The sequence below is a fragment of the Benincasa hispida genome, chromosome 6 (genome assembly GCF_009727055.1).
Source record: "Benincasa hispida cultivar B227 chromosome 6, ASM972705v1, whole genome shotgun sequence".
Taxonomy (NCBI): domain Eukaryota; kingdom Viridiplantae; phylum Streptophyta; class Magnoliopsida; order Cucurbitales; family Cucurbitaceae; genus Benincasa; species Benincasa hispida.
In genome coordinates this window covers 44618548-44643366 of record NC_052354.1, presented here as the reverse complement: position 1 = coordinate 44643366, position 24819 = coordinate 44618548, and the positions used below count along the sequence as shown (strand labels likewise).

The 24819-nt window shown below is 37.3% G+C and overlaps 2 protein-coding genes across 4 annotated transcripts; both read right to left on the bottom strand.

Annotated features, from left to right (window-relative positions):
• Nucleotides 1-6386: 6386 nt before the first annotated feature.
• LOC120080046 (pentatricopeptide repeat-containing protein At1g09190) lies at nt 6387-8496 on the bottom strand. The gene has a single exon (XM_039034588.1). It carries the CDS (start codon nt 8393-8395, stop codon nt 6941-6943), a length of 1455 nt encoding a protein of 484 aa, XP_038890516.1. The 5' UTR covers nt 8396-8496; the 3' UTR covers nt 6387-6940.
• Nucleotides 8497-10656: 2160 nt separating this feature from the next.
• LOC120079383 (zinc finger matrin-type protein 2) lies at nt 10657-13586 on the bottom strand. 3 transcript variants are annotated; one of them, XM_039033546.1, is made up of 11 exons: nt 13504-13586; nt 13340-13411; nt 13075-13155; nt 12937-12961; nt 12730-12812; nt 12139-12171; nt 11809-11887; nt 11657-11709; nt 11487-11547; nt 11186-11268; nt 10991-11080 (listed from the first exon to the last, which is right to left on the bottom strand). In XM_039033546.1, exons 2-11 carry the CDS (start codon nt 13358-13360, stop codon nt 10991-10993), a joined length of 609 nt encoding a protein of 202 aa, XP_038889474.1. In that variant the 5' UTR covers nt 13361-13411; nt 13504-13586. The 3 variants fall into 3 exon arrangements, with proteins under 3 accessions (XP_038889476.1, XP_038889474.1, XP_038889475.1); XM_039033547.1 differs by having other exon boundaries at nt 13340-13408; nt 13504-13571; XM_039033548.1 differs by having other exon boundaries at nt 10657-11080; nt 13340-13574.
• Between the last annotated feature and the right edge of the window lie 11233 nt (nt 13587-24819).

Here is a 24819-nt window from a genome sequence, read left to right as displayed (position 1 = left end):
CATCTGCTCAGACCTTTCCCACCCTAAATTTAGAGATGCGCAAGGTCCTCATTGCGTCGATTTGGACATAATATCACAAACACTTAAGTCCAAAATTTTGAAACGAAGGTTTGAGCAGAATTTTGAAGGATAAAAGGTAAAGTAGTGCTATTGCTACGAATTATTTAAGTGTTAGTCAGAAAATACAAAGTGTGGGAAATGTTACTAAGTGTATGCATGTAAGTCATCATGGCAACGCAATGAATAACACAAGATAAAAGATAAAGAACATCGCAATAATTGACAAAGGAAGATAAAGAAGAGGCTAACGCATACATAAAGAATTGTTACTCAGTTGTATTAAAAATTAACCAAGTATACAAAGAATTACAAATAACGCAATACAAAAGCATGTACAAAGAATCAAGAATTAGCTTCTATATGTAGAAAAAGAATGAAGAATTTATCTTTTGTATTTGATTCAGACGGGTGCAGGATTGAAAATTAACACCACACTTCCATTAACGCAAATGCATCTTTGCAGAAGATGGGCAACGACGCATGTATCAATGCAACACACCCCTTAATTCAACACATTTCTAGAGGACAAACGCACGGTATTTCTACTAGCACAACCCTACCTCAACTTAGTACGTCTTCGTTAAGGACGGGCGAAAAATACATACGAGCACAACACACCCCTAAGCACAATGCATTTGGGTTGGAAAGGATTCTTTGCTCGGAGACTCACCTCTTGATCTTATCTCGTGATTATCCCGGATCTACTCTGGAAACTGCTTCAGACCAATCTGTCTCTCAGATCAGTATATACACGTCTCTATGTATTCAAGTATATTTCTCAGTGAATTTGTATAAGCTATTTATAGATGAAGCTTGGCTCTTTGACTTCGTGGTCCCCACTTTATGGTTATGGTAGTTCCTGAAATGGCGAAGTAAATATTCCTTCTGAAATGCAATCAACCCATCAAAAATGCACAACTGAAAGCTGTACATCCGTCCGAATCCTCCGCAAATGTGTTGCTCTTTACATATTCGATTGATCGCCGCATGCAGTGTTATTGATTTAGTAAAAGATATGCTTGAGGACAAGCATATATCTAAATTTAGATATATGTTATAACTTGTAGAAATACAAGTTTTTTGTACTGCTTTATCTAGATATTGCGGTCAAAAGAGATTAAATATGCGCCAATTGTATGGAAATTAGCTTAGAAATACAATAATTGTGAATTATCGCAATTACATCCATTAACATTGTTAAGATGGAAGAAAAGGAGATTTCTACTCTGTTTTGTGGGAAACCAAGTCACCGCTTGTGATCAAGGCTCAAGAAGAACTGACCAACGCATCTTTGTCACATTGCGCCCATCAATCAATACTGAAAAGATGATTAACGCAATGACGGCGCAATGCGACAGTCGATCCAGAGCTGACTTTCAACCGCATGCAGTAATAAAAACAATACCGCATGCAAACACTCGATTGAAAGATGCAGCTGAGCAATGCAAAAGCAGAGGATTGTGACACGTGTACAACTAACGGTTGTATAGATTCGACGGTCTGATTGCATAACAGAAGGAATAATATCCCTCAATCTTTGGAATTTCCATGACAATAAGTGGGGACCACAAGGCCGGAGTCAAAGATCTTCACCTATAAATACCCCATAGAATTTACAGGAAAAGAGGTTACTCGATACGGGGCTAATTGTTGCTATTATATTGAGAAAAAGGCTGAGCTTAGTGTTAAATTGAAGAAATCCGGGAAGAAGAAGAGGCAAGACCAAGAGGTGAGTCTCAGTTTTCATTTGCCAGATCCCTGCCGCGAAGCTCTTTTACTCAGATCCTTGCTATCGGTTGAGCAAGCCTGAGAGGGAAGCTCATCCATCCGTCCAATCCATCCAATCCGACAAGCAGGTCTCAATCTAAATCGGTGCTGAGATGTTGCTGCTATTTGTATATGTTCTATCTCTTTTCATCATCGTAGTTCATCTTCTTTATCTCTATATTCACACACCATGTATCAGACGCTAGATTTATTGAATGTCTTGATCGCTTTCATCACCACTTTTCTGTCTATTTCCGTTCCTCATTTTATCGCTTTCTTCATGATATGTTCTTAATCCCTTGGTAGTTAATATGAATTAAACGAGTACTTAATTTGTGTTAAAGAGATAAATTGCGTTTAGTTAAGGCATGCTAGACGACATCTTCACCTGTGAGAGCAGAAGTGAAGATGTCGTTCTAATTTATCGAGAGAATGTCAGAAGAATGCGTTAACTAGAGCGAGTAGTACTTCCAAACAAGGAAGTAACCTTGCGTTCATTACGTTCGTCTCTGTTTCACCACAGACATGTGGGAAATCGGCCGATCACTGAAAGGTGTATGCTAAGGGAAAAACGGAACTGTACTTATCACTTCAATGCAATTAAGAACTTGCGATAGTTATATTAGTTATCTTTCTATTCTGTTTCATACATAAGACTTGCCGCCGCATTACATGATCTTTGTAGAATCTTCACAGCCAACCTTGACCTCAGTATCTTTTATCATGAAGTCTGTATCTTGTACCATCTTAGCTTAGGTTTACTGCACTTTATTTTAATATCGCATTTTTACTGCTTTCCTTTACTTTATTGCAATTTTTATATACTTGCACAACCTATACTTTTAAAGATTGAAAAACCTGGTCGCATGTATCATAAACATAATGCAATAACCTTAAACAGTCCCTGTGTTCGACCTCGGATCGCATCGAGAAACTTGCGATGGAATTATACTTGGTTCCAACGTAAGGAAACTTGTGACAACGCATAGAATACTACTAGAACATCTATGAATAACGCATATCTAGAAGTAGTATTGCATGAATTTAGTCAAGTCAGGGCATTGTTGTATATCAATCGGCTTGAACTGTGCGTGCATCGTATAGCATAACTCCAACGTTATAAGTTTATGGTGCCGTTGCTGAGGATATGGTTAACGGTTTATTATTTAAGTGTGTTTGTGGTATTTTGTAGGACAGATCTCATTGTACTGACTATTCAACGCGAAAAACAGCTTGACAGTTTATAAGTACTGGTGCTAAACCAGAATTCGAAGCTGACCCTGAGATCAAGTGTACCTTTCGTGCATGGGCACGTCAGAATCGAATTAGGAAAAAGAAGGCAGCAAGTATGGCAGACAATAACGATAATGCGGTATCGGTAGTGAATTAAGGAGCTGTTCGACTAGCGCATGATCCTTTCTTCTTGGTAGCTAACCACAACATTCCCATGAGGAATTACGCAACACCCAACCTGTATGACTTTTCGCCTGGGATTTCGAGGCCTACTGTTGAGGAGAATGCAAGGTTTGAAATTAAGCTGGTCATGCTTCAGATGATCCAAAATGTCGGGCAATTTAGGGGCTGTAAGGTGAAGACCCACACGCCCACCTGACCAGCTTTGCCGAAATGTACAACAACTTCTCTCTACCTGGCGTAAGCCCGAAGAATATAAGACTATATTTGTTCCCTTACACAGATGTGTATAAGAGACAGCCCTTAGCACCGCCTGGGTGCGATTTAGAAGACTGGTGAAAAATTGCCCGCATATCGGGATCCCCGATTGTGTCCTGATGGAAACTTTTTATAACGGTCTGAACAGATCAACGCAGACTATTGCTGATTCCTCCGCGGTAGGAGGTCTTATGTATAAAACATACACAGAGGCTAAGGTCATCTTGGACTATTGGATCGATGATGGATATGGAGGCTGAAGCACCGATAGACGAAAGAATGAAACTGCCATTGTCCCTGCAGAGACAATGACCATGTTGGCCGCACAAATGGTCGCGATGACTTCTATCCTCTAATCAATGGCAATTAATAAAGGAGTCATCCCTCAACAATCAGCATAATCTCTTGCGTCGGCTCAAGTGGCCGCAATAAGTTGCGTCAATTGTTGAGGGGCTCATGCAGTTGAAATGTGCCCATCGAACATCCAACAACCATCTAGAACAATCCCTTCAACAACACCTATAATCTTGGCTGGAGAAGCCATCCTAACTTCGGTTGAGGAGGAAATCCCAACCAAGGGGGGCCAATCAACCATCAAAGTGGCAGTCGAGGGAATCCCCCTTTTCACCAAAATTCAAATCAAGGGCAGCCGAGATAGTCGCATCACCAGCAACCCTCATCTTCTAACACTTCTGAAAGCTCTTTGGAGACACTGCTGAAGCAATATATGGATAAAAATGACACAGTGATGCAAGCGGGGGCGTCTTCAATTAGAAATTTGGAGACTAGGTGGGTCAGCTAGCTTCCGAGCTGAGAAGCAGAGCACCAGGAACGTTGCCCAGCAATTTAGAAGCCCCGGGATCTACAGGAAAGGAGCAATGTCCCTAGGATATTGGGCAGGCAAGTAGGAACGCCTACGGAGATGTGGATTGCGCTCATTCAAGAAACGCATATGTCGGTCCATATCTCACCACTATGTTTAATGCTTTCTTAAATTTCTATCTCTTTAAATTCTTGAATTTTGTCTTCACTTGCTTATTTAATTCGTTATTGGTTTTATGACTTTAATTCTTCATTTATTTCCTTGGCATTTATTTCCGTATAGTCTTTAATTCTTTAAGCTTTTCCATAATTAATGTGTTGAGCTTTAAATGGTGAATGATTGAGTAATAAAGAAAAATTGATTGCTGCAAGCCATAGTACTTGCGTTGATGAAAAAAAAAATATAAAATCATATAATCAACAACAAGTATGCAAGACAACAATGGACACATTTTGAACCAATAAGATACGTTTGCGTTCACCCAACTCAACTGTATTGAGCTGAGGGGTGTGTTGCGCTCGCATATGACCTTTGCCCGCCTTAGCTAAATGCACTATGTTGAGGTATCCTCCAGAAATGTGTTTGGTTAAGGGGTGTGTTGCGGGGATGTATACGTTGTTGCCTGTCCTCTGCGAAGATGCATTTGCGTTGGTGAGCACATTGCGTTAATCTTTATCTTGCGTCCATTCGAATAAAATATTAAAGAAAATTCTTTTTGTAATGTGGGGAAGTCCACTCGTTTAGTATTTCAAAATAATGATGATTCGGCGGACGAAAGGACATTTTTTTTTTGAAATCCCATAAATGAAGAAAGTCGAGCGACGCACCTTTTGAGTGTCTTGAGGCCTGTCGCTGCAAAAATCGCGTTGGGCCCACTACGACCAAACCTATAAATAGAATCCTTACCTCATTTTGGAAATGTTACCTCATCTTTGCAATCAGAAACCCTAGCGCCATAGCATACAGATTTTCTTCTTTCCCAGCATCCCTACATTTTACCAGNAACAGGCGGACGAATGCGACGGAACAGAACGAACCATTTCCTCCTCTTTTTCGATTAAAAAATATAAAAAAAATAATAATAAATAAAGTAATATTTTTATTAAAAATAATCATCACACACACACGTGCCTCGCCACGCCCGACCGGACGACGGCGCGCATGTCGGATGTCCACCGAACCCATATTGGTCTATCTCCTCACTCCCTCTAAAACATGGATACCCCTTGGGACCCAAGCCCAAAACTCAAGATTGGAGTACATAAAATGAGACTTTTAACACCAAATTTTCCAATGTAGGATTCTCCAACGAAAAAGGTTGGTTCTCTCTTTGTTTTGAAAGTTAAATTTTCACCCAACAATATATATATAATATAGAAAATATGAAAAAGTATAAAAAAATAAAAAAAAACTTGAAATCAAACATAATCGAACCACTTATAATTTAGAAAATATGAAAAAACATACAAAAACTGCAGAACGAAACATGCGATTGGTTCGATTTCAGAAAATACACTTTAAAATCTGTGGTTACCGAACCGAACCGAACCAAACCGTGAACACCTTTATCTTTGTCCCATCACCATCATTGACCAACTCAAAAGAAAAGCTGCAGGGTAAATTATATTATGTGTGTTAAAATTAGATAATAAAAATGTTGATCCTACTCAACACAATGGGAATGTAGCTCAGATGGTAGAGTGCTCACTTAGCATGTGAGAGGTATAGGGATCGATACCCCACATCTCCAAATGTTTTTTATTGTCATATTTTCGTACCCATCACCATCACTCAAAAGAAAAAAAAATATGAAATTGATGTTGTTAGTCATAAAGTTGGATAAAAAGTGATGGGGATCTAAATCACCATAAATGGTAAAACGCTACTTAGCATGTGAGATGTATGGATGTCGATACCCTGCAACTCCATTTTCTTTTTTTTTTTTGTCAGCTTCATTCAGCATCATCAGGACTCAGGACCCAAAACCAAAAAGAAAAAAATAACAATAATTAAAAGGTAATTTAATTGATATGGTTTGGGTCAAAATTACCTAACGGGAGAAAACTGAAAATTAAAAGTCTACTTATTGAACTCTACAAAGTACCAATCCATTACATTCTGGGTCAAAGTTTGAAGTTTCAACGAGGAAACTTCTTTTTTACATGTAAGAACGTGTTCCCATTTACTTCTTGCTCTTCTTCTTTCTTACTTACCCTTCTTGACTCTTGAGCCTCTGAGATCAATCTTCTATAGAGAAACAATCCAGTGGATCTCGAAGGTAAAAGCTTTGTACTTAGCATGAAACAGCACTAGAAGCTTTACCATGTCTAACTTAAACATGGACTAGAGAAGGGATTCCAATTTCCATAGAGGTTTCTCTTCTCTTCCATTTGATTGAGACAAGTTCGGCATACGAATTGAGAGGAATCCATAGTCAATGACTACTTTCGCTTTAGAGTTTATGCATTACTAAGCACGTTGGAGCAGTGCAGGTCGAGATGGCTGAAAATGCTGAACTCCAATCTAATTCAACAGATATTTTCAACATTATGGCTTGAACCGAACTCAAGGCCTGTATGTTACAACCCATTGAAGAGGTATAAGTATCAAGATTAATAGTTACCCACTTGCACTCTGTCCAGGTGCTTTCTTGACGCTCTTTCCTTTCATCCAACGTCTGACATTCTCAACATCTTCCCATCTTCCTTCTTCTGCCAACATATTTGACAACAATACATAATTACCAGAGTTCCATGGTTCAAGACTGGAAAGCTCTTTCACTGCCATTTCTGCAAGTTTCAAGTTACCATGAGTTCGGCAAGCGCCAAGCAAAGCACCCCATAAAGTGGCATTTGGTTGCATTGGCATGCTTTTAATCAAGTTATGAGCCTCCTCCAAACATCCACCACGTCCCAAAAGATCAACCATACAACCAAAATGTTCGAGTTTTGGCTGGATTTCATACTTATCAGCCATTGAAGAAAATAGCTCTCGACCCTTTTCTAACAATCCCGAGTGAACACAAGCGGTCAAGACAGCTACAAATGTTGCATCATTAGGCTTCACATCCTCTTTTCCCATCTTCATAAAAAGGTCAATAGCAAATTCCCCATTCCCATTTAAAGCAAAACCCAAAATCATTGTATTCCAAGAGACAACACTTTTGCAAGTCATTTTCTGAAAAATGTTGTAAGCCCTTTCTACATTCCCACATTTACAGTAAAAATCGACAAGCGAATTCCCAATGGTTGTATTATCTACCATATCTCCCTTAGAACTTGCATAATTATGGATTCTTTGTCCAACATCAAGAGCTCCCAAACGAGAACATACAGGCAACATTGTGACCACAGTAACCTCATCAGGTTTAAAACCACATTCTTCCATCTGTTGAAAGAGTTCCAAAGCTTCAGCATCGCATCTACTTTGAGCTAAACAGGATAACATAGTGTTCCAAGAAATTAGGCTACGTTCATTCATTTGCCTAAAGAGATACAAGCCAAAATCAACATTACCCATCTTGCAAAACCCACGAATCATCAAGTTCCAAACAACCACATCCCTATGAGGCATTTCATCAAACACCTTCCGCGCATCCTCCATCCTTTCACAACAAACATACAACTCAACAACCCCAATACGAATAGACCCAAAACAGTAAAACCCACGACGCAAAACTTCAGCAATCACACACTGACCAAGACTATACTCACGAAGATTCGCACAGGATTTAAGCAGCGGCGCAAAAGTGTACTCGTCAGGAACAATCCTGTGATTCTTCATAGAGGAAAACAGGAGAAGGGATTGTTGGAAGGGGGGGCAGAGGGAGTGGGCTTTGATGATGGAATTGAAGAGGAAGATGTTGGGGTTATGGGATTGTGAAAAGAGGCGACTGGCATAGGAAATGTGATTGAAAGCGGCGCAAATGGAGATGAAATGGGCGAGGATTTGGTTGGATTGGTGGAGGCCATGGCGGAGGAAGTGGGCGTGGATTTCAGTGAGATGGGTTCGGGATTTTTCGCCGTGAAGGAGGCGGAGGATTCTCCGCTCGATCTCCAGACAGTTCTTGTTCATGTTATAGAGATTGCTAACGGGATTTGGAGAGAAGAAGAAGAAGAGAATTACAAAGTATGAAAATTGGCGGGGAGTGGAATTGAGATAATTGTCAAAGCTCCAAAATGTCAAATGATCTAAATTTTGAAAGAAAATATCAAATGACTCTTTGATGATATTATAATGATGTGAAATTACAATATTGTCTCTTGTTTTCTTGTTTTCTCCATGTTTCTTTTTTCCTTTTTTCCTTTTTCTTTTTCCTCGTCCTTTCTCCCGACTTCTTCCGTTGCATCTTCTTCTCCAACTTATTCTCTGTTGCATTTTTTTCTTCTTCGGTACAGTGAGTTCACACGAGCAGCTCTGAGGAGAGTGATTGTTGATGTCGAGTGCCTGGCAAAACTGTGTGAGGAAAGGAAGAGCGAAACCAGTGAAAAATGGAAGAGCGAGACTAGCGAGAAGGGAAAGAAAAATGGGTCTTTTCTGCGTGCAAGAGCGAGATTGCTTTTTCGTGTGCGTGTGAGTATATTTTGGTAATTTTACCCCAATTTGACGTCAACAAAGGGTCGTTCGACATTTTTTTAAAAAACTAGGGCATTTCACATCTTTTGCCCAACTTTTGGGTCATCCATCCACCGGATCCAATTGGATTTGGGAAGTCCAACGATCTTATTTAGTTCTGATACTTATTTCAATACTACACTTTTGACTTTTGATTTTGGTTCATTTTAGTTCATGTATTTTTTTAAAAAATTATTTTGGTCTTTATAATTTTAATTTTAGTTTATTTTAGTCCATATACTTTCAGAATGTTCATTTTGATACTTTCAAAAGGTGATCATTTTGATATCCTAAAAATAAAGAAAAAATGAGAAGGAAGTGGCAAAAATGGTCACTTTTGAAAGAACAAGAACCAAAATGAACATTTTGAAAGTAGAGACCAAAGTGAGCTAAAGTTAAAAACATAGTGATCAAAGAAGCATTTAAACTTAATCATTATTAAAAGTGATACATTTATTGAGTAACTTTACTTTTACTTTTCATTTATCTACTTTGTACATTGATTGAAGAACTTCATCTTACAACTCGGCAACCCAAACAAAAATTTCCTAACACCAGCCTATTAATTCTAGATTTCATAATTCAACTCAGTGCCCGAAATACCCTCTCAATATTTTATTTTTTTTTCTTTAGACCATTCTTATTTGATGTTCAACTTCGAGTTTGTTTCATTTTGATTTTACCCTCTGAGTTGAGTTAGGTAGAGTTGAATTATCAAGTCTAACTCTATGTTTGAAGTATCAAGTTCAATATCGATGTAGAGATATTGATTAAAAGACTCATTTCTCAAATCTAAAATGATTTTTGCCACACTTTTTAAAAGTTAAGTTTTTTAACCTTGCAAATTTCAAAACTACCCCCACTTTCTTTATCTCTTCCTCACATTTTCTTCTCCAACGAAGAGCAACCAAATCCAACATGCACGACCAGCTTCCTCTAGATCCAACGAGTATTTTTCTCTCCCTTATTTTAGTTTGTATTATAGAACGAGACTGAACGCCAAAAAGCGAGATCTAAGAATAAGATCAAGCGAGAAAGGAGAGAGGATAACGAGATTGTGAAGAAAGGGAAGAGAGTAAGAGTGAGAGAGTCAATCTACGTGCACGAGGGTTTCATACTAATAATTTTACTAGAATTTGTTATCAACAAAGGATAAAAAAAAAACCTCATTTTAAAAAAGTGAAGCGAATTTCATTGTTTCTCCACCATTCAGGTCATCCTATAAAAATCCTATCAATTAAGGCATCCATGGACGTCTATATGTTTTTTTTCTCATTAGATCCGTAGCCCTAAGGCCCCTCCTACATTTTTTTTTTCCTCGGATCGTCCTTTTTTTTTTTTTTTTTTTTCCAAAACCGTAAACTTAAGTTTTCCAATGGACGTCAATTTATCTTCTTACTAGATCTGTAACTATTAACTCAAAGAATAAAACTATACTTGAAAGCCAATAAAAATTATCTTTTGTGATCCTTACTCTAACCTATAATAGATAGACCAGCAAATATTGAAATTTCAATATTACGAATATACTGATCAGATTATGAGATTTCAATTTTCAATATTGAGATTTGGTTGAAATGGGATTCAAAGCCCACTTGACCACCTCCAAACCCCCACATTCTTTGTACAAAAAACACATGTATAGAAAATTTTCTTGAACATCACTCACCTTTGCACCCACCCAACCTCACAAAGGTTGTGCACAGCCAATTTGAAGAACCTAAAACAAAAAACACAAGAATATGTATATACTTTCTTTCATTTTTGGGATCAAGTTCATCTCAAATCTACCCCAGCAACTAATTTCATCCCCAGACATGAAGAAACATTGTATGTAACATATGAATTTAATGTTACATAAAAAGGCCATATTAAGCTCTTCTAATTCTTCATTCTTCATATCTAAAATCTTCAAAACATACAACTTATAGTCCAAGAGGCCGCGAAGCACAAGTTTAGAACTTCCCTTGCACATCAATTCAAATTTTAAGAACTCCATAAGGATCACAAGGGAGAAGCTCAGGCCTCAAGTTCAAGAAGATGAACCTATAATTTTCACTTCTTGGATGAACGGAAGCCTCCAAATCCCATCATTGCTGCAACATCAGGATCTACTTCAGGTTCCTCTTCTGCAGCCTTCTCTTTCTACACTCCGAAAGGATAACAAAAGTGTAAAATGTGATCCTCTCTTTCCATGATAGAAATTGATTTGCCAACATGATACCAAAATCATGACATTATAGTACTAACCTTCTTTTCTTTCTTCCTTTCTCGACGCTCGCGCTTTCGTTGTTCTTCTTCTTGTTGTTGCTTTAGTATACGCTCTTCAAGATCTATAGGAAAAACAGGAGATAACATCAGTACATAAAACATAATTTTAAAAAATGAGACAAAGAATAGTGATAATATTGGATGCTAATGCTAATAATATATTTGTGCAGTCAAAAGCATGGCATGGTAATAATAGTGTCATCCATCAATGAAATTAGCATGGAGAGGAAAATCCTATTCTTTCCCCCATCAAAACTAACTCTGAATTCTTAAGCTTTACCTTGCTCTGTGAAGCTTCCTGGCGTTTTTCTCTTTTTAAGAACTTCAAACCGCTCCTGCACCTATTTCACATAAAGCTACTTTCAGCCCCTTGAACACTGAGATTTCACAAATATATACAATAACAGAGAGGACAAATAATTTCATCTTTCTGAGTATTTAGGGTGGTACCTGTTCAAGAGATGCTCGTTCAACCCGCATGGACATACCCAAGGCTCTCTGATCTACAGCATAGGACCAATAGAAAAAAAAGGTGAAGAAAATAAAAAACCTGAATATTTCACACTTAATTGGCTAATGTTGTGGCAAAAGGGATACCATACGTTTCTTTCCATTTATGTGATCCAAGTAATTTGCAGAATCCTTGACGACACATTCACAAACAGAACAGTAGTATCCAGCCTGAAAAAGAATTCATTAATATAAAGAAGAAAATAAGCAATAAGATATTATATTTCACCACACAGCACCAATGGACACTCAATTGAAGAGCACATTAACCAAAACCATAGATGAAAAGCCACCTTCATTTTTCCTCCAGTTTTTCTTTTCAAGTCAACAAGTTATACAGTCGTTAAAAATTGAAATTGCTCAAATGTAATTCAAGATTTAACTGCAGCAATTCTAAGAGAAAAGATGATCAGGTGTGATACCTGCTGGCTTAGAGGTGCAACAGGAGTGACAACCTGCACAAGAATGAATTAACGATCAATACAAGAATGAAGCAGGTCAGAATCATAAGACATTGATCACATCAACTGGAATCTAAGATTGAGAAAATTACATTAACGTGTGCAAGACAGGGCAGATGAATATAACCTTTTAAATGTTTTTCCATCACTATCAGCGGAAAGACAAACTATAAAGTGAATTTACAAAAGTCATTCCCCATCATCATAAAAATGTCTTGCAGAGGAAATCTAACATGCTGGCCAGTTAACTATATGCAGTACAGGTAATAAGAAATAAGTCTTATATGTCAAATAATAATGCCACATAGAACTTGAATCTACAGCAACATCCATCCAGAGGCCAGAGGCCAAAATTTGATAACCTCAAAGTTAATATACTACAAATTTTGAAAGTTAATGAAAATACGAACAATTAGCAACTCAAGACAGCCTTAACTTCACTACAGAAATACAAAAGAGAAGTACAATACAGTTTCTCCATCAAAGTGACCAATATACACATGGACTCGAGATAATGTTTTAAGGAACAGAAAGAGAAATAGCCTGACTAACCTGGGTTTTTCCCAATCTGGACTCAAGGTCTACCTCATAATCTCTGTGTTTCAATGGTTTTCTTTGCACTGGTGGACCTTTCACTGAAGAAAGATGGCAAATTAAATCCTTCTGAACGATCTAACCAAGTTTACATAATCTAGTTTCAATAATTACAAGTGAACAAAAGCAAAATACAATAAAAAAGACACGAAAAGAAACACTTACATTTCGACTTAACCCTCTCAACCTCCTGAAATACAGATTAAAGACACCAGAATCAGCAAAATTAGAAACATTTGTAGAACACTCGTAGAAATAAGCATTAAGGTGACGATGAAAACGAGAAATTCCAAAAGCCCTAACCTGTTTTTCACGCTCACGAGCTCGTTCCAAATACTCCTCCCGATCAAATTTCCTTCTAAAAGTATTATCAACTCCAGCTGCCTATATATAAGAAATCGACCGAAATTAATTGCAATACAAAACTCATCAAAATCCCAAAAAGAAAAAGTAAAGATTATTGATTATTCTTAATTATTTTTCTCAAACCAAAACCAAAACCAGAACCACTCAGAGATATCTAGTTGGGATAGAATATCAGTAAGTTAGGGTTTAAAACGAAACTCACAGTATTGCTGGTATGAGCCATCGCTGCCCAAAAAAACCTTGACCTAACTACCGAAACTCAGATTGGATTCTTCTGAAAAGAAAATCTCAGAGAAAATCAATAAGAAAAAAAAGGAAGTATCATGAATTGATTCGAAAACAGAAGAACACCAAATGTGAAATCACATGTTAAGTAGCGAAATTAGGAGGTTGAGTCGTATAGGGCGTTTGGTCTAGTGGTATGATTCTCGCTTCGGGTGCGAGAGGTCNATACAGATTTTCTTCTTTCCCAGCATCCCTACATTTTACCAGTTCTTTCGAGCTAGCTTCCATGGCTGACCAAACTTCCAACCACTCGGCTTTACCATCCACCCCTACCTCTGACCAAGTCGCCATGCGAGAGGCGAAATTTCTGGCTGCCAGTCGTAGACTCGTCGCCCAAGCCCACACTACCCCCAGACTCTCCAGGAGAGCCTAGAGAAACCCCTTGGCCATTAGACCTCCTTTGTTCAAAAGGGGAGGAAGCACTGAAAACATACTTGTTCCAACACCTGCCGTCTCCACTGAGAGTGAAAGGAAGAGACGCGATGATACGGAGGTGTTTAGCAACATTCTGAGTAACTTAGAGCTAGAAGGTGGACTACCCGAGGCAGGGGTTGTAAATCAACCACTGTCTACGGAGAAGGAGACAGTGGCAGTGACAGGAGGAGTGGTGGAGAAGGATGCAGTGGTAATTGAAGAAGAAACTGGAAGAGGCGTTCTGGCCCCAGAGATTCCCGAGGTGACTGTCAACGCAGAAGCCTATGACGGACCTCCCGAAATTGCGGAGGAAGAGATTGCGGTGGAGGAGGCCAAGGAGGCTGAAGTTGCATTAGAGACCTCTGACGTTGTGATGGAGGAGGTTGTAGGGGAGGCACAACCAGAAGTGGCTGAGAAGAAAAAGAAGAAGAAGAAAAAAAAAAGGAAGGAAGGCGGGAGAGGCTAAATCTTTCCATCATCGCAAGGAGAGAAAGAACAAAGAGAAAAAGGATGATGATGAAGATGTGGAGGCCAAGAAGGAAAAAAAGAAGAAGGAGAAGGAAGAAAAGAAAATGCGCTGGCGTGAAGAGAGACACCTAAAAATGACAGAAGAAGAAAAGTAGAGGGTTGCGAGCCCGCAGAAGAATGGAATCAACCTCCGTGAAGGAAGATAGGGGGGAAACGGCACAGTTGATGGAATCGGCGCAACCCGAAATAATGCAAATGGTTGCAGCCGATGAAGGCTGTCTCTTATACACATCTAGATGTGTATAAGAGACAGCTGCAAGCCTGGAGATAAATGGATAATTAACCTCCGTAAAGGAGGATAGGGGGAAACGGCACAGTTGATGGAATCAACGTAACCCGAAACAACGCAAATGGTTGCAGCCGATGAAGGAGAAGACTGTCTCTTATACACATCTAGATGTGTATAAGAGACAGGCCAAACAGAGGGCTACAAGCCCCGAGAAGGATGGAGAGTCGACCTCCGTAAGGGAGGATAAGGGGAAACGGCACAGTTGATGGAATCGGCGCAACCCGAAACAACGCAAATGGTTGCGACCGATGAAGGAGAAGAAGCAGAGGGAACCCCCCTAATGCTGTCTCTTATACACATCTAGATGTGTATAAGAGACAGCCGTAAGGGAGGATAAGGGGGAAACGGCACAGTTGATGGAATCGGCGCAACCCGAAACAACGCAAATGGTTGCAGCCGATGAAGGAGAAGAAGCAGAAGAAGCCCCCCTGATGCGGCGTCGTAGGGAGAATGTACTGCAAGGGTCCACTATTGACCCTGTCTCTTATACACATCTAGATGTGTATAAGAGACAGCTCCTAGCCCACCTGCACAACCTTTTTCTCCACTACACGAACATTTTACCAATCTCCTCCTTGTCCCAACCTCCTCGCCTGTTTACCCAGCAGCCCCACCTTCACCAAGAGCATCATCACCGCAACCCCCCATTCCACTGCCGCAAGTTGATGACCCACACATTTTAGGTGAAGGCACCTTTGCCCAACCCCAAAACGATGCTGGCGAGACATCGTAGGCACAACCCTCCATCACCTCCATGGATGCTGAGTTAGTAGAAATGAGATCCCTTTTCTCTCAACAACAACAACACTTCTTCAACTAAAGATTTGAAGTGGTAATGGAGCAGATTGATGATATTCAATGCAATGCTGCCACATCAAGAGAGGCGCTGATCAACATGCATAGCAACATTTATAAGGTCCATATGCACCAGAGATTGATTGCGGAGTGTAATCAAGAATACTTTAACTTTCTCACTGTATATCTTCATGGTCCAATGGTATCTCCACATCTCCGGAAACACTTAAATTTTGAACAAGCTTCTCCAGCACCACCTCAAAATCCTCCATCAGACCCGCCAGCCCCTCAGCAATAATCCTCCCATAATTTTTTTCTTTTATCTATGCAACCATTATGTATTCTTTTCAATTCATTTATTCTTTTATTAGTTAATTAAATTCTTTGATTCTTGTACAGGCACACAATTTTGTATTGCGTTAATTTGTAATTATTTGCATATTTTGTTAATATTCAATACAATGAGTACATATTCACTCCACTTTTTGCCTGTGCCTTTCTCCTTATCATCCTTTGTCAATATTTGCAATATTCTGAATCTTTTACTTTTATGTTCTTCATTGCGTTGCTATGATGTAATATATGTTTATACTTAGAAACATTTCCCATACTTTATAAATTCTGACTAACACTTAGTTAATTTTTAGTTTAGCAGTACTTTACCTTTTTATCTTTCAAAGTTCTGCTCAAACCTTCTTTTTGAAAATTTTCTTCTAAGTGTTTGTCTAGTCTATCCAAACAACGCAATGAGAACCTTGCTCATCTTTAAATTTGAGGGTGGGGAAGGTCTGAGCAGATAAAATAAAAAATGTGCAGTATTTAAGAAAATGCATTCATTTTCTGTTTTTTTTTTTTTTAAAAAAAAGAAACTTTTTATGCTAAACTCCAATGTCAGCGCAAGGGAAAAATAAAATGTTCCCAACCTGATAAGAGTCTAGTTGTGAAAGGAGCCTGCTCGTAGTTGGATGTTCGTATGACACCCGTAGGGGCAGGCCAAAACGAAGAATGTAACCATGACCAACTGTCTCTAGTAAATGACGCAAAAGTTTTGAACTGTATGTAGATATATCAAGTGTTTTGACAAGAAGAAATAAACATTCCATTTTGAAAAAAAAAAAAAACTAGAAAAGTACCTTTGAGCAGAATTTTGTTATATAGAAGAATAAAGTAGGGCTTGTTAAGAATTAGCAAGGATAGGAAGAAATTGCGATGTTAAGTAATGTGCCTAAGTGTAACATTCGGAGCAACCAATTGACGCAGAAATATAGGATAGGAATTGAGCTTTATTGCCTTATTAGAAGATATACTTAAGGACAAGAATATATCTAAATTTGGGGGTGTGATAACTTGTAGAAATACAAGTTTTTTGTACTGCCTTATCTAGATATTGCGGCCAAAAGAGATTAAATATGCCCCAATTGTATGAAAATTAGCTTAGAAATACAATAATTCTGAATTATTGCAATTACACCCACTAACATCATTAAGATGGAAGAAAAGAAGATTTCTACTATGTTTTGTAGGAAACCAAGTCACTGCTTGCGATCAAAGCTCAAGAAGAACTGACCAACGCATCTTTGTCACATTGCGCCCATCAATCAACATTGAAATGACGATAAAACGCAATGACGGCGTAATGCGACAGTTGATCCAGAGCTGACTTTCAACCGCATGCGGTAATAAAAACAACACCGCATGCAAACACTCGATCGAAAGATGCAGTTGAGCAACACAAAAGCGGAGGATTGTGACACGTGTACAACTAACGGTTGTGCAGATTCGATGGTCTGATTGCATAACAAAAGGAATAATATCCCTCCATCTTCGGAATTTCCATAACAACAAGTGGGGACCACAAGGTCGGAGTCAAAGATCTTCACCTATAAATACCCCATAGAATTCACAGGAAAAAAGGTTACTCGATACGGGGCTAATTGCTGCTATTATATTGAGAAAAAGGCTGAGCTTAGTGTTAAATTGAAGAAATCCGGGAAGAAGAAGAGGCAAGACCGAGAGGTGAGTCTTAGTGTTCATCTGCCAGATCCCCGCCGCGAAGCTCTTTTACTCAGATCCTTGCTACCAGTTGAGCAAGCCTGAGAGGGAAGCTCATCCATCTGTCCAACCCATCCAATCCAAATTGGTGCCGAGACATTGGTGCTATTTGTATCTATTCTATCTATTTTCATCATTATAGTTCATCTTCTTTATCTCTACATTCACACACCATGTATCAGACGCTAAATAGATATATTGAATGTTTTGATCGCTTTCATCACCACTTTTCTGTCTATTTCCGTTCCTCCGTTTATCGCTTTCTTCATGATGTGTTCTTAATTCCCTGGTAGTTAATATGAATTAAACGAGTACTTAATCTGTGTTAAAGAGATAAATTGCGTTTAGCTAAGGCATGCTAGAGGACATCTTCACCTGTGAGAGCAGATGTGAAGATGTCGTTCTGATCTATCGAGAGAATGTCAGAAGAATGCGTTAACTAGAGCGAGTAGTACTTCTAGACAAGGAAGCAACCTTGCGTTCATTACGTTCGTCTTTGTTTCAACCAAGAACATATGGGAACGCGGCCGATCACTGAAAGGTGTACACTAAGGGAAAAACAGAACCGTACTTATCATTTCAACGCAATTAAGAACTTGCGATGGTTATATTAGTTATCTTTCTGTTCAGTTTCATACATAAGACTTGCCGCTGCATTACATGATCTTTGTAGAATCTTCACAACTAGTCTTGACCTCAGTATCTTGTATCATGAAGCCTGTATCTTGTACCATCTTAGCTTAGGTTACTGCACTTTATTTTATTATCGCATTTTTACTGCTTTTCTTTACTTTATCACAATTTTTATATACTTGCACAAACTATACTTTTAAAGATTGAAAAACCTGGTCGCATGTATCATAAACATAACGCAATAACCTCAAACAGTCCCTGTGTTCGACCTCGGATCATACGGAGAAACTTGCGATGAAATTATACTTGGTTTCAACGTAAGAAAACTTGTGACAATGCACAGAATACTACCGGAACATCCATGAATAACGCATATCTAGAAGTAGTATTACATGAATTGAGTCAAGTCAGGGCATTGTTGTATATCAATTGGCTTAAACCGTGCGTGCATCGTATAACATAACTCCAACGTTACAATATGCTTGTCCTCAAGCATATCTTCTACTAAGGAAATATTGTTCAGTTCTTATCCTAAATTTTTGCGTCGATTGGTTGCTCCAAATGCTCCACCTAGGCAACATTACTTAACAACGCAATTTTTTTCTATCCTTGATAATTCCTAAATATGCCCTACTTTATTCTTCTATACAACAAATCTCTACTCAAAAATTCCCTTCTAGTTTTGAAAAGAATGTTTACCTCTTCTTGCAAAAATAACTTGATGCGTCTTAAATGCGGTGGTCGGGTTGCGTTGTTTTATTAGAGTCTATTGATCATGGTTACACCCTTCGTTTTGGCTTGTTCCCACGGGTATCATGTGAACATCCAACTACGGTTGTGTGCCAATCTCAACTTCAACTCTTGATTTTCAGCTAAGTTTAACTTTTGCTGGTCAGAGGAGTTGTCTCTTATATTNCTCGCAACGCCCCTTAACTCCGGTCGCCGGCGGCTTCGCTTCTTTTCCTTTTGCTCCCTGCAATTTTCACTAGTTTGACGCTGATTTTTTTCTTTTTTTCCCTTTTGTGAACAAGACTCTTATGAAAATTTGGTCTGACGTGAATGTTTTTTAAAAATTGGTTTACGTTGTGAACTTGAGGCTTAACACGTATATCGATAAAATATAATATAATAATAAAAACAAAATAGAATAAATTAACAAAATATAAGATAAGAAATTTTTCTAAATTCTCTATTTTCTCTGATTTTCATGAAATTTACTGAATATGTGTCTTCCAAAATCCATCAAATGCCACTATTTATTTATAGGTCATTTGGTAGGTAAGAGGTGGATGACATAGACATAATAGTATCTAATCTAGAGATACATGGATAACACATAGACTAATAAATAAGTGATACATGGCTAATTGACATCTACATTACACCTAATTTAACATATTTATAATAATTTAAATAATTCTTTTGTCCATGTATTTTGATTTCGATTTATTTTGGTTCCATATTTTTAAGTGGTTTATTTTGTTTTAACGCTTTTAAAATTTGATTCATTTTGACTAAATTCTTTTAAAATATTCATTTTAATCTTATACTTCCAATTTTGGTTCATTTTAGTTGATTTTTAAAAAATGATTATTTTGGTTCCTTAAAAATTGAAAATGAATAGACTAAAACGTTGACCTTTTAAAAGTATAATTATCAAAATGAAAATTTTGAAAGTATAGAGATTAAAAAGAATATGAACCCAAATTAACCAAAATCAAAAGTAATTGTTTTTATTATAGACAACAAACCTCCAAATATCATACAATTTGAACATACACCCTTGTAGCTTTGCTTTTGGTTCCATCCAAAAGATCTCACACCATTGGAGATAGTTGTCCTCCCTTATAAACCTAGGCCTATCCCCTTATTTAATTGATATGGGTCTTTTATCATATTCCTAACAAGTTTAATGACCCAAACTTAACGAACTGAAATATTTGAGTAGCTAAAGGAAGGGAGATCAATTGAGACCCCATTAGTAGCGACGAGCGAGAAAGTAATATATTGAGCAATGAAATTCAATATAAATGATTCTCTTATCTTATTAATGAATGAACTAATGGTATTTATACAATTGAAGAGAGAAAGTAGGTTGTAACTAAAGAACAACATTTAATAAAAATAACAAAATACAACAAAATAACTAATTCACTTTTAATATCTTTAATATTCCCGTCAAGATGGGGAATAAATGTCTCAAACACCCATCTTGCTAAGAAGTGGAAATAAAGATGCAGCAGAAAGTGGCTTAGTGAAAACATCCGTTAATTGATCAGAAGATCGAACTAACAGTAGCTTGATTGAACCATCAATAACAAGATCTCAAATGAAATGGCAATCGAGCTCTATGTGTTTGGTTTTTTCATGAAACATTAGATTTGATACGATGTACATTGTAACACCATTGTCACAAAAAAGAAGAGTTTGAGCTGGAGAATTAAGTTGTAACTCAACAAGTAGACTTTGAAGCCAAATAATCTCACATGAAGCCACAACCATCGCATGATATTCGGCCTCTGCAGACGAGCGTGAAACTGTCTATTGTTTCTCAGATTTCCAGGAAATCAATGAGTCCCTAAAGAAAACACAAAAAGTAGTAACTGATCTTCGAGTATCAAGGCATGAGCCTCAGTCTGCATTTGCAAATGCTTGTATGGAATAATCCTGAACTTTTGGAATAAAAATTCCTTTACCAAAGGACCCTTTTATGTAACGAAGTAGATGATTAACTGCTTGTAGATACTTAGTTGATATGGACATAAATTGACTTAACTTATGTACTCCAAAAGTAATGTCTGGTTGTGAAATGGTCAGATATAACAGCCTGCCAATCAATCTTCGATAACTTGAAACGTCACGAAGAACATCATTGTTTGAGAAAGACAATTTTAGCAAAGGATGTTATTGATCCATTGGAATAGCATTTGGTTTAGCTCCTAGTAGTCCAACATCCTCAACCAACTATAAAGCATAGTGTCTTTGGGATAGAAAAAGACTAGACGATGACCTTGTTAATTCCAATCCAAGGAAGAACTGGAAAGACCCCAAATCCTTGAGGCGAAATTGTTCATTCAAAACTGTTTTGAGATGCTGAATATAGAAATTACTTGCTTCAGTGATGATAATGTCATCTATGTAGACTAGAAATACTAAGAACGTTTCATCTTTCCCTTTTATGAAAAGATAATAATCGGCTTTTGACTGATGAAAACCCAAAGAAATAAGAAATATTGAAAACTTGGTAAACCACTGTCTCGATGCTTGTTTGAGTCCATAGATTGATTCATGAAGTTCCTTGAACTGAAACATCAAGCTTATATCCCAATGGTAAATCCATATAAACTTCCTCAAACAAGTCCCTAAGAAGAAAAGTATTGTCGACGTCTAATTGTATAAGAGGCCAATTTTTAGATTGCTATGGTGAGAAGGGTTTTAAAAGTCACCATTTTAGCTACGGATGAGAAGGTTTCAAAGTAGTCTAATCCTTCCTGTTGGGCGTATCCTTTGGCAACAAGCCTTGCCTTTTAATGTTCGATTGATCCATTGACTTTGTGTTTAATTTTGTAGATCCATCAACAACCAACAGAGTTCTTCTCAACTAGTAAGGGGACTACGCTCCATGTGCTATTTGACGCCAAAGCGTTTAATTTAGCCTTCATAAAACACCAATGTTCAAAAGGGACAGCTTCATGATAAAATGTGGGTTCTGAAGGAACTATTGAAGGTCTTTGAGCGGAAACGGGATTGGACCCAAATCCCAAAATTTTACAGAAGAAACAAAATATTATGCATTTAAGATAAATTACAACATGCTTAAAGGAAAAATAAAAGAGAACAAGGAGATGAAAACTAACCCTTAAAGGACAATTTCTTCACGTTTATCCTCTCTAAAAAAAATCATGAACTCGAAACCCCACAATGGACACCACCACTTGATTTTCTCTATATTCTCTTGAATGAAAATCCAGGAATGTGTGAGGTCTAACTTTTTGGTGAGGGAAAGAATTGAGAGAGGAGAAATTGAGAATGTGAGATTCTAAGAACTTTTCTCAGAGTAATTTTTCTGTGTTCTTCACTTTCTAACTCAATTGAGAAGAATTAGGTCATCACTAAAACCACTTTGTATGTTGTAGAGAGAAATAGGGGAAGCCTCCCTAAAATTATTTTTCAAAAATAAAATTAATTTTAATAAAAACATTAATATATATTTATATGGTAACCACTTCATCATATAATATATATTAAACTATATGTTATATCAAATATAACATATAACCTATAGTTTAATATTGTATCCAATACAATATAACCTATAGTTTTCAACAATGATATTTATTATAAATCCCATTTGTATTTATATGAATCCAATTCACATAATTAATATTTGAATCATATTCACATATTTATTTCTCAAATAAACTTTATATTATAATGTATCAAATACATTATAGTAATTATATCATATAGATAATTAAATTAAATTAATTATAGCACATATAATTAGTTCCCTCAATTAATTTGAACTATTCAAATTAATCCAAATTTGATTCTCATAAATCCTCGTTGAGCTACAGAGGGGACCTCATGAACCTGTAGCTTGAAGCTTCAATGGTACTTGAATAATTAATTACTCTCTAATTAATTTACTCAATATCCATTAAATGTCGAGAGCTTCACTAAAGACCAACAACTACACTCTTCGCACTATAGATATATTTTTGTGTTTATTGGATATAACCAATCAACAGTGCAATGACCTTTCACAAATTGCTCGTAAGTACAGCTGGGCAAAATTATCGTTTTCCCCCTATAGTTACATCTAACTCCTTAAGTACTATTGATCTCTCTAATAAATAATAAATCATAGTTCAACTATGACAAAACCCCTCTCGAGCCAGGAGAAGGTGTGGCACTACATTGTTCAAGCTCCGGAATCAACCCTTAAGAGAACAATTTATCTATTTACCCCTACCTCGGGGAAGCAGTGAATTCCATCTTGTGTAGTTGTGTTCTTAGCTCCCCAATCAGACGAATCCCAAAAATGGTAGGCCCGTTGAATCGACAATGTGGCCACTCTCATCCATACAAATCAAAGGATCTCCTTCATAGGTAGGAGTTTATAACTCACTCAGGATTCAGGTCATGTCACCTATGGTCATCTTGGTGAAATTTAAGTCTCTATTATGAATGGTGTTAAATAATGAGACTAATCGTTTCGTGGTCTAGTCTTATACAAAATCCTTTGTATAAATACCCCCACTGTCTCCACATGAATGATCATGATCAAATCATTTGTAGTACTTTACAAAAATTGTAACACCTATAAAGCGGGTCGTACTTGTAGTGCCACCAGGATAAGCTATCCAACCTAATTCATCTACTATAAACCATTTAGGTTATCACTTAAACATGATCCACTTGTATGTCTTTACACACATACTTAAGATACAGACGATAATCTTGGATGTTAATTTATTGTTTTGTGAGTTTAATGCTACTAAATGTCAAATAAAACATCTCATATTTTATTAAATAAATAAAATATTTGTACAATACAATTACAAACTATAGGACCCTACGAGATTTAGGGCACCAACTCCAACAAGTTTTTGTTGAGCAAAAATTTGAAGAACAGTCTAATATAGGAAAGGTGAAGAAGTCCTATTTCTAACTCTGTAAAGGGGAAGAAGAAGAAGGGTGGTAAGGGAAAAGGGAAGGTACTTGCTAACCTACCGCATGTTGCCCCAAGGAGGCGTCCACAGCTTGCTAAGGGAAAGTGTTTCCATTGCAACTAAGATGGACACTGGAAGAGGAACTTTCCTCGGTATTTGAAAGAGAAGAAAGCAGCCAAGGCTAAGGCTAAGGCTGATAAAGGTAAATGTGATTTACTTGTTCTTGAAACGTATTTAGCGGAGAATGATGATTCTGCCTGAATAATTGATTCGGGCGCAACTAACCATGTTTTTCTTCTTTTTAGGGGATTAGATCTTGACGACAGCTGGAGGCTGGTGAGATGACGATGCGAGTAGGCATCGGCACGTCGTCTCAGCTGTGGCAGTGGGAGGACTCCAGTTAGCTTTACAGAATAGGTTTCTTATTTTAAATGATGTATATATTGTTTCTGAACTAAAAAGGAACCTCATTTCTATAAAGTGTTTATTGCAATGTAAATATACTATCTCTTTTAATGTGGATAAAACGTTTATTCATAAATATGGTGTTTTTTATTTCACAACAAATCTGGAATCGAATTTATACATGCTAAGGCTGTTAGCCATTAATTCCCTCCATAATACTGAATTGTTCAGAACTATCATAACTCAATCAAAACGTCGACAAATTTCTCCAAAAGAAAATGCCCATCTTTGGCATCTTCATTTAGGACACATCAATCTCAATAGGATTGAGAGATTGGTGAAGAATAGACTTTTAAGTGAATTAGAAAAATTCTTTTAACAGTGTGTAAATCTTGCCTTGAGAGCAAGATGGCTAAATGACCTTTTACAGGAAAAGGTTATAGATGTTGGCCTTTTGGCCCTTAATCTCAAATTAATTAATTTTAATTAATTTAATTAATCAATGTTTGATGAATAACAAACTCAATTTTTTTTACTGAAAATCTTAGTGTTTTAATATGTCCATAGCGTAGAGCTCGGAACAACGATTCCAACACCTCTTGAATC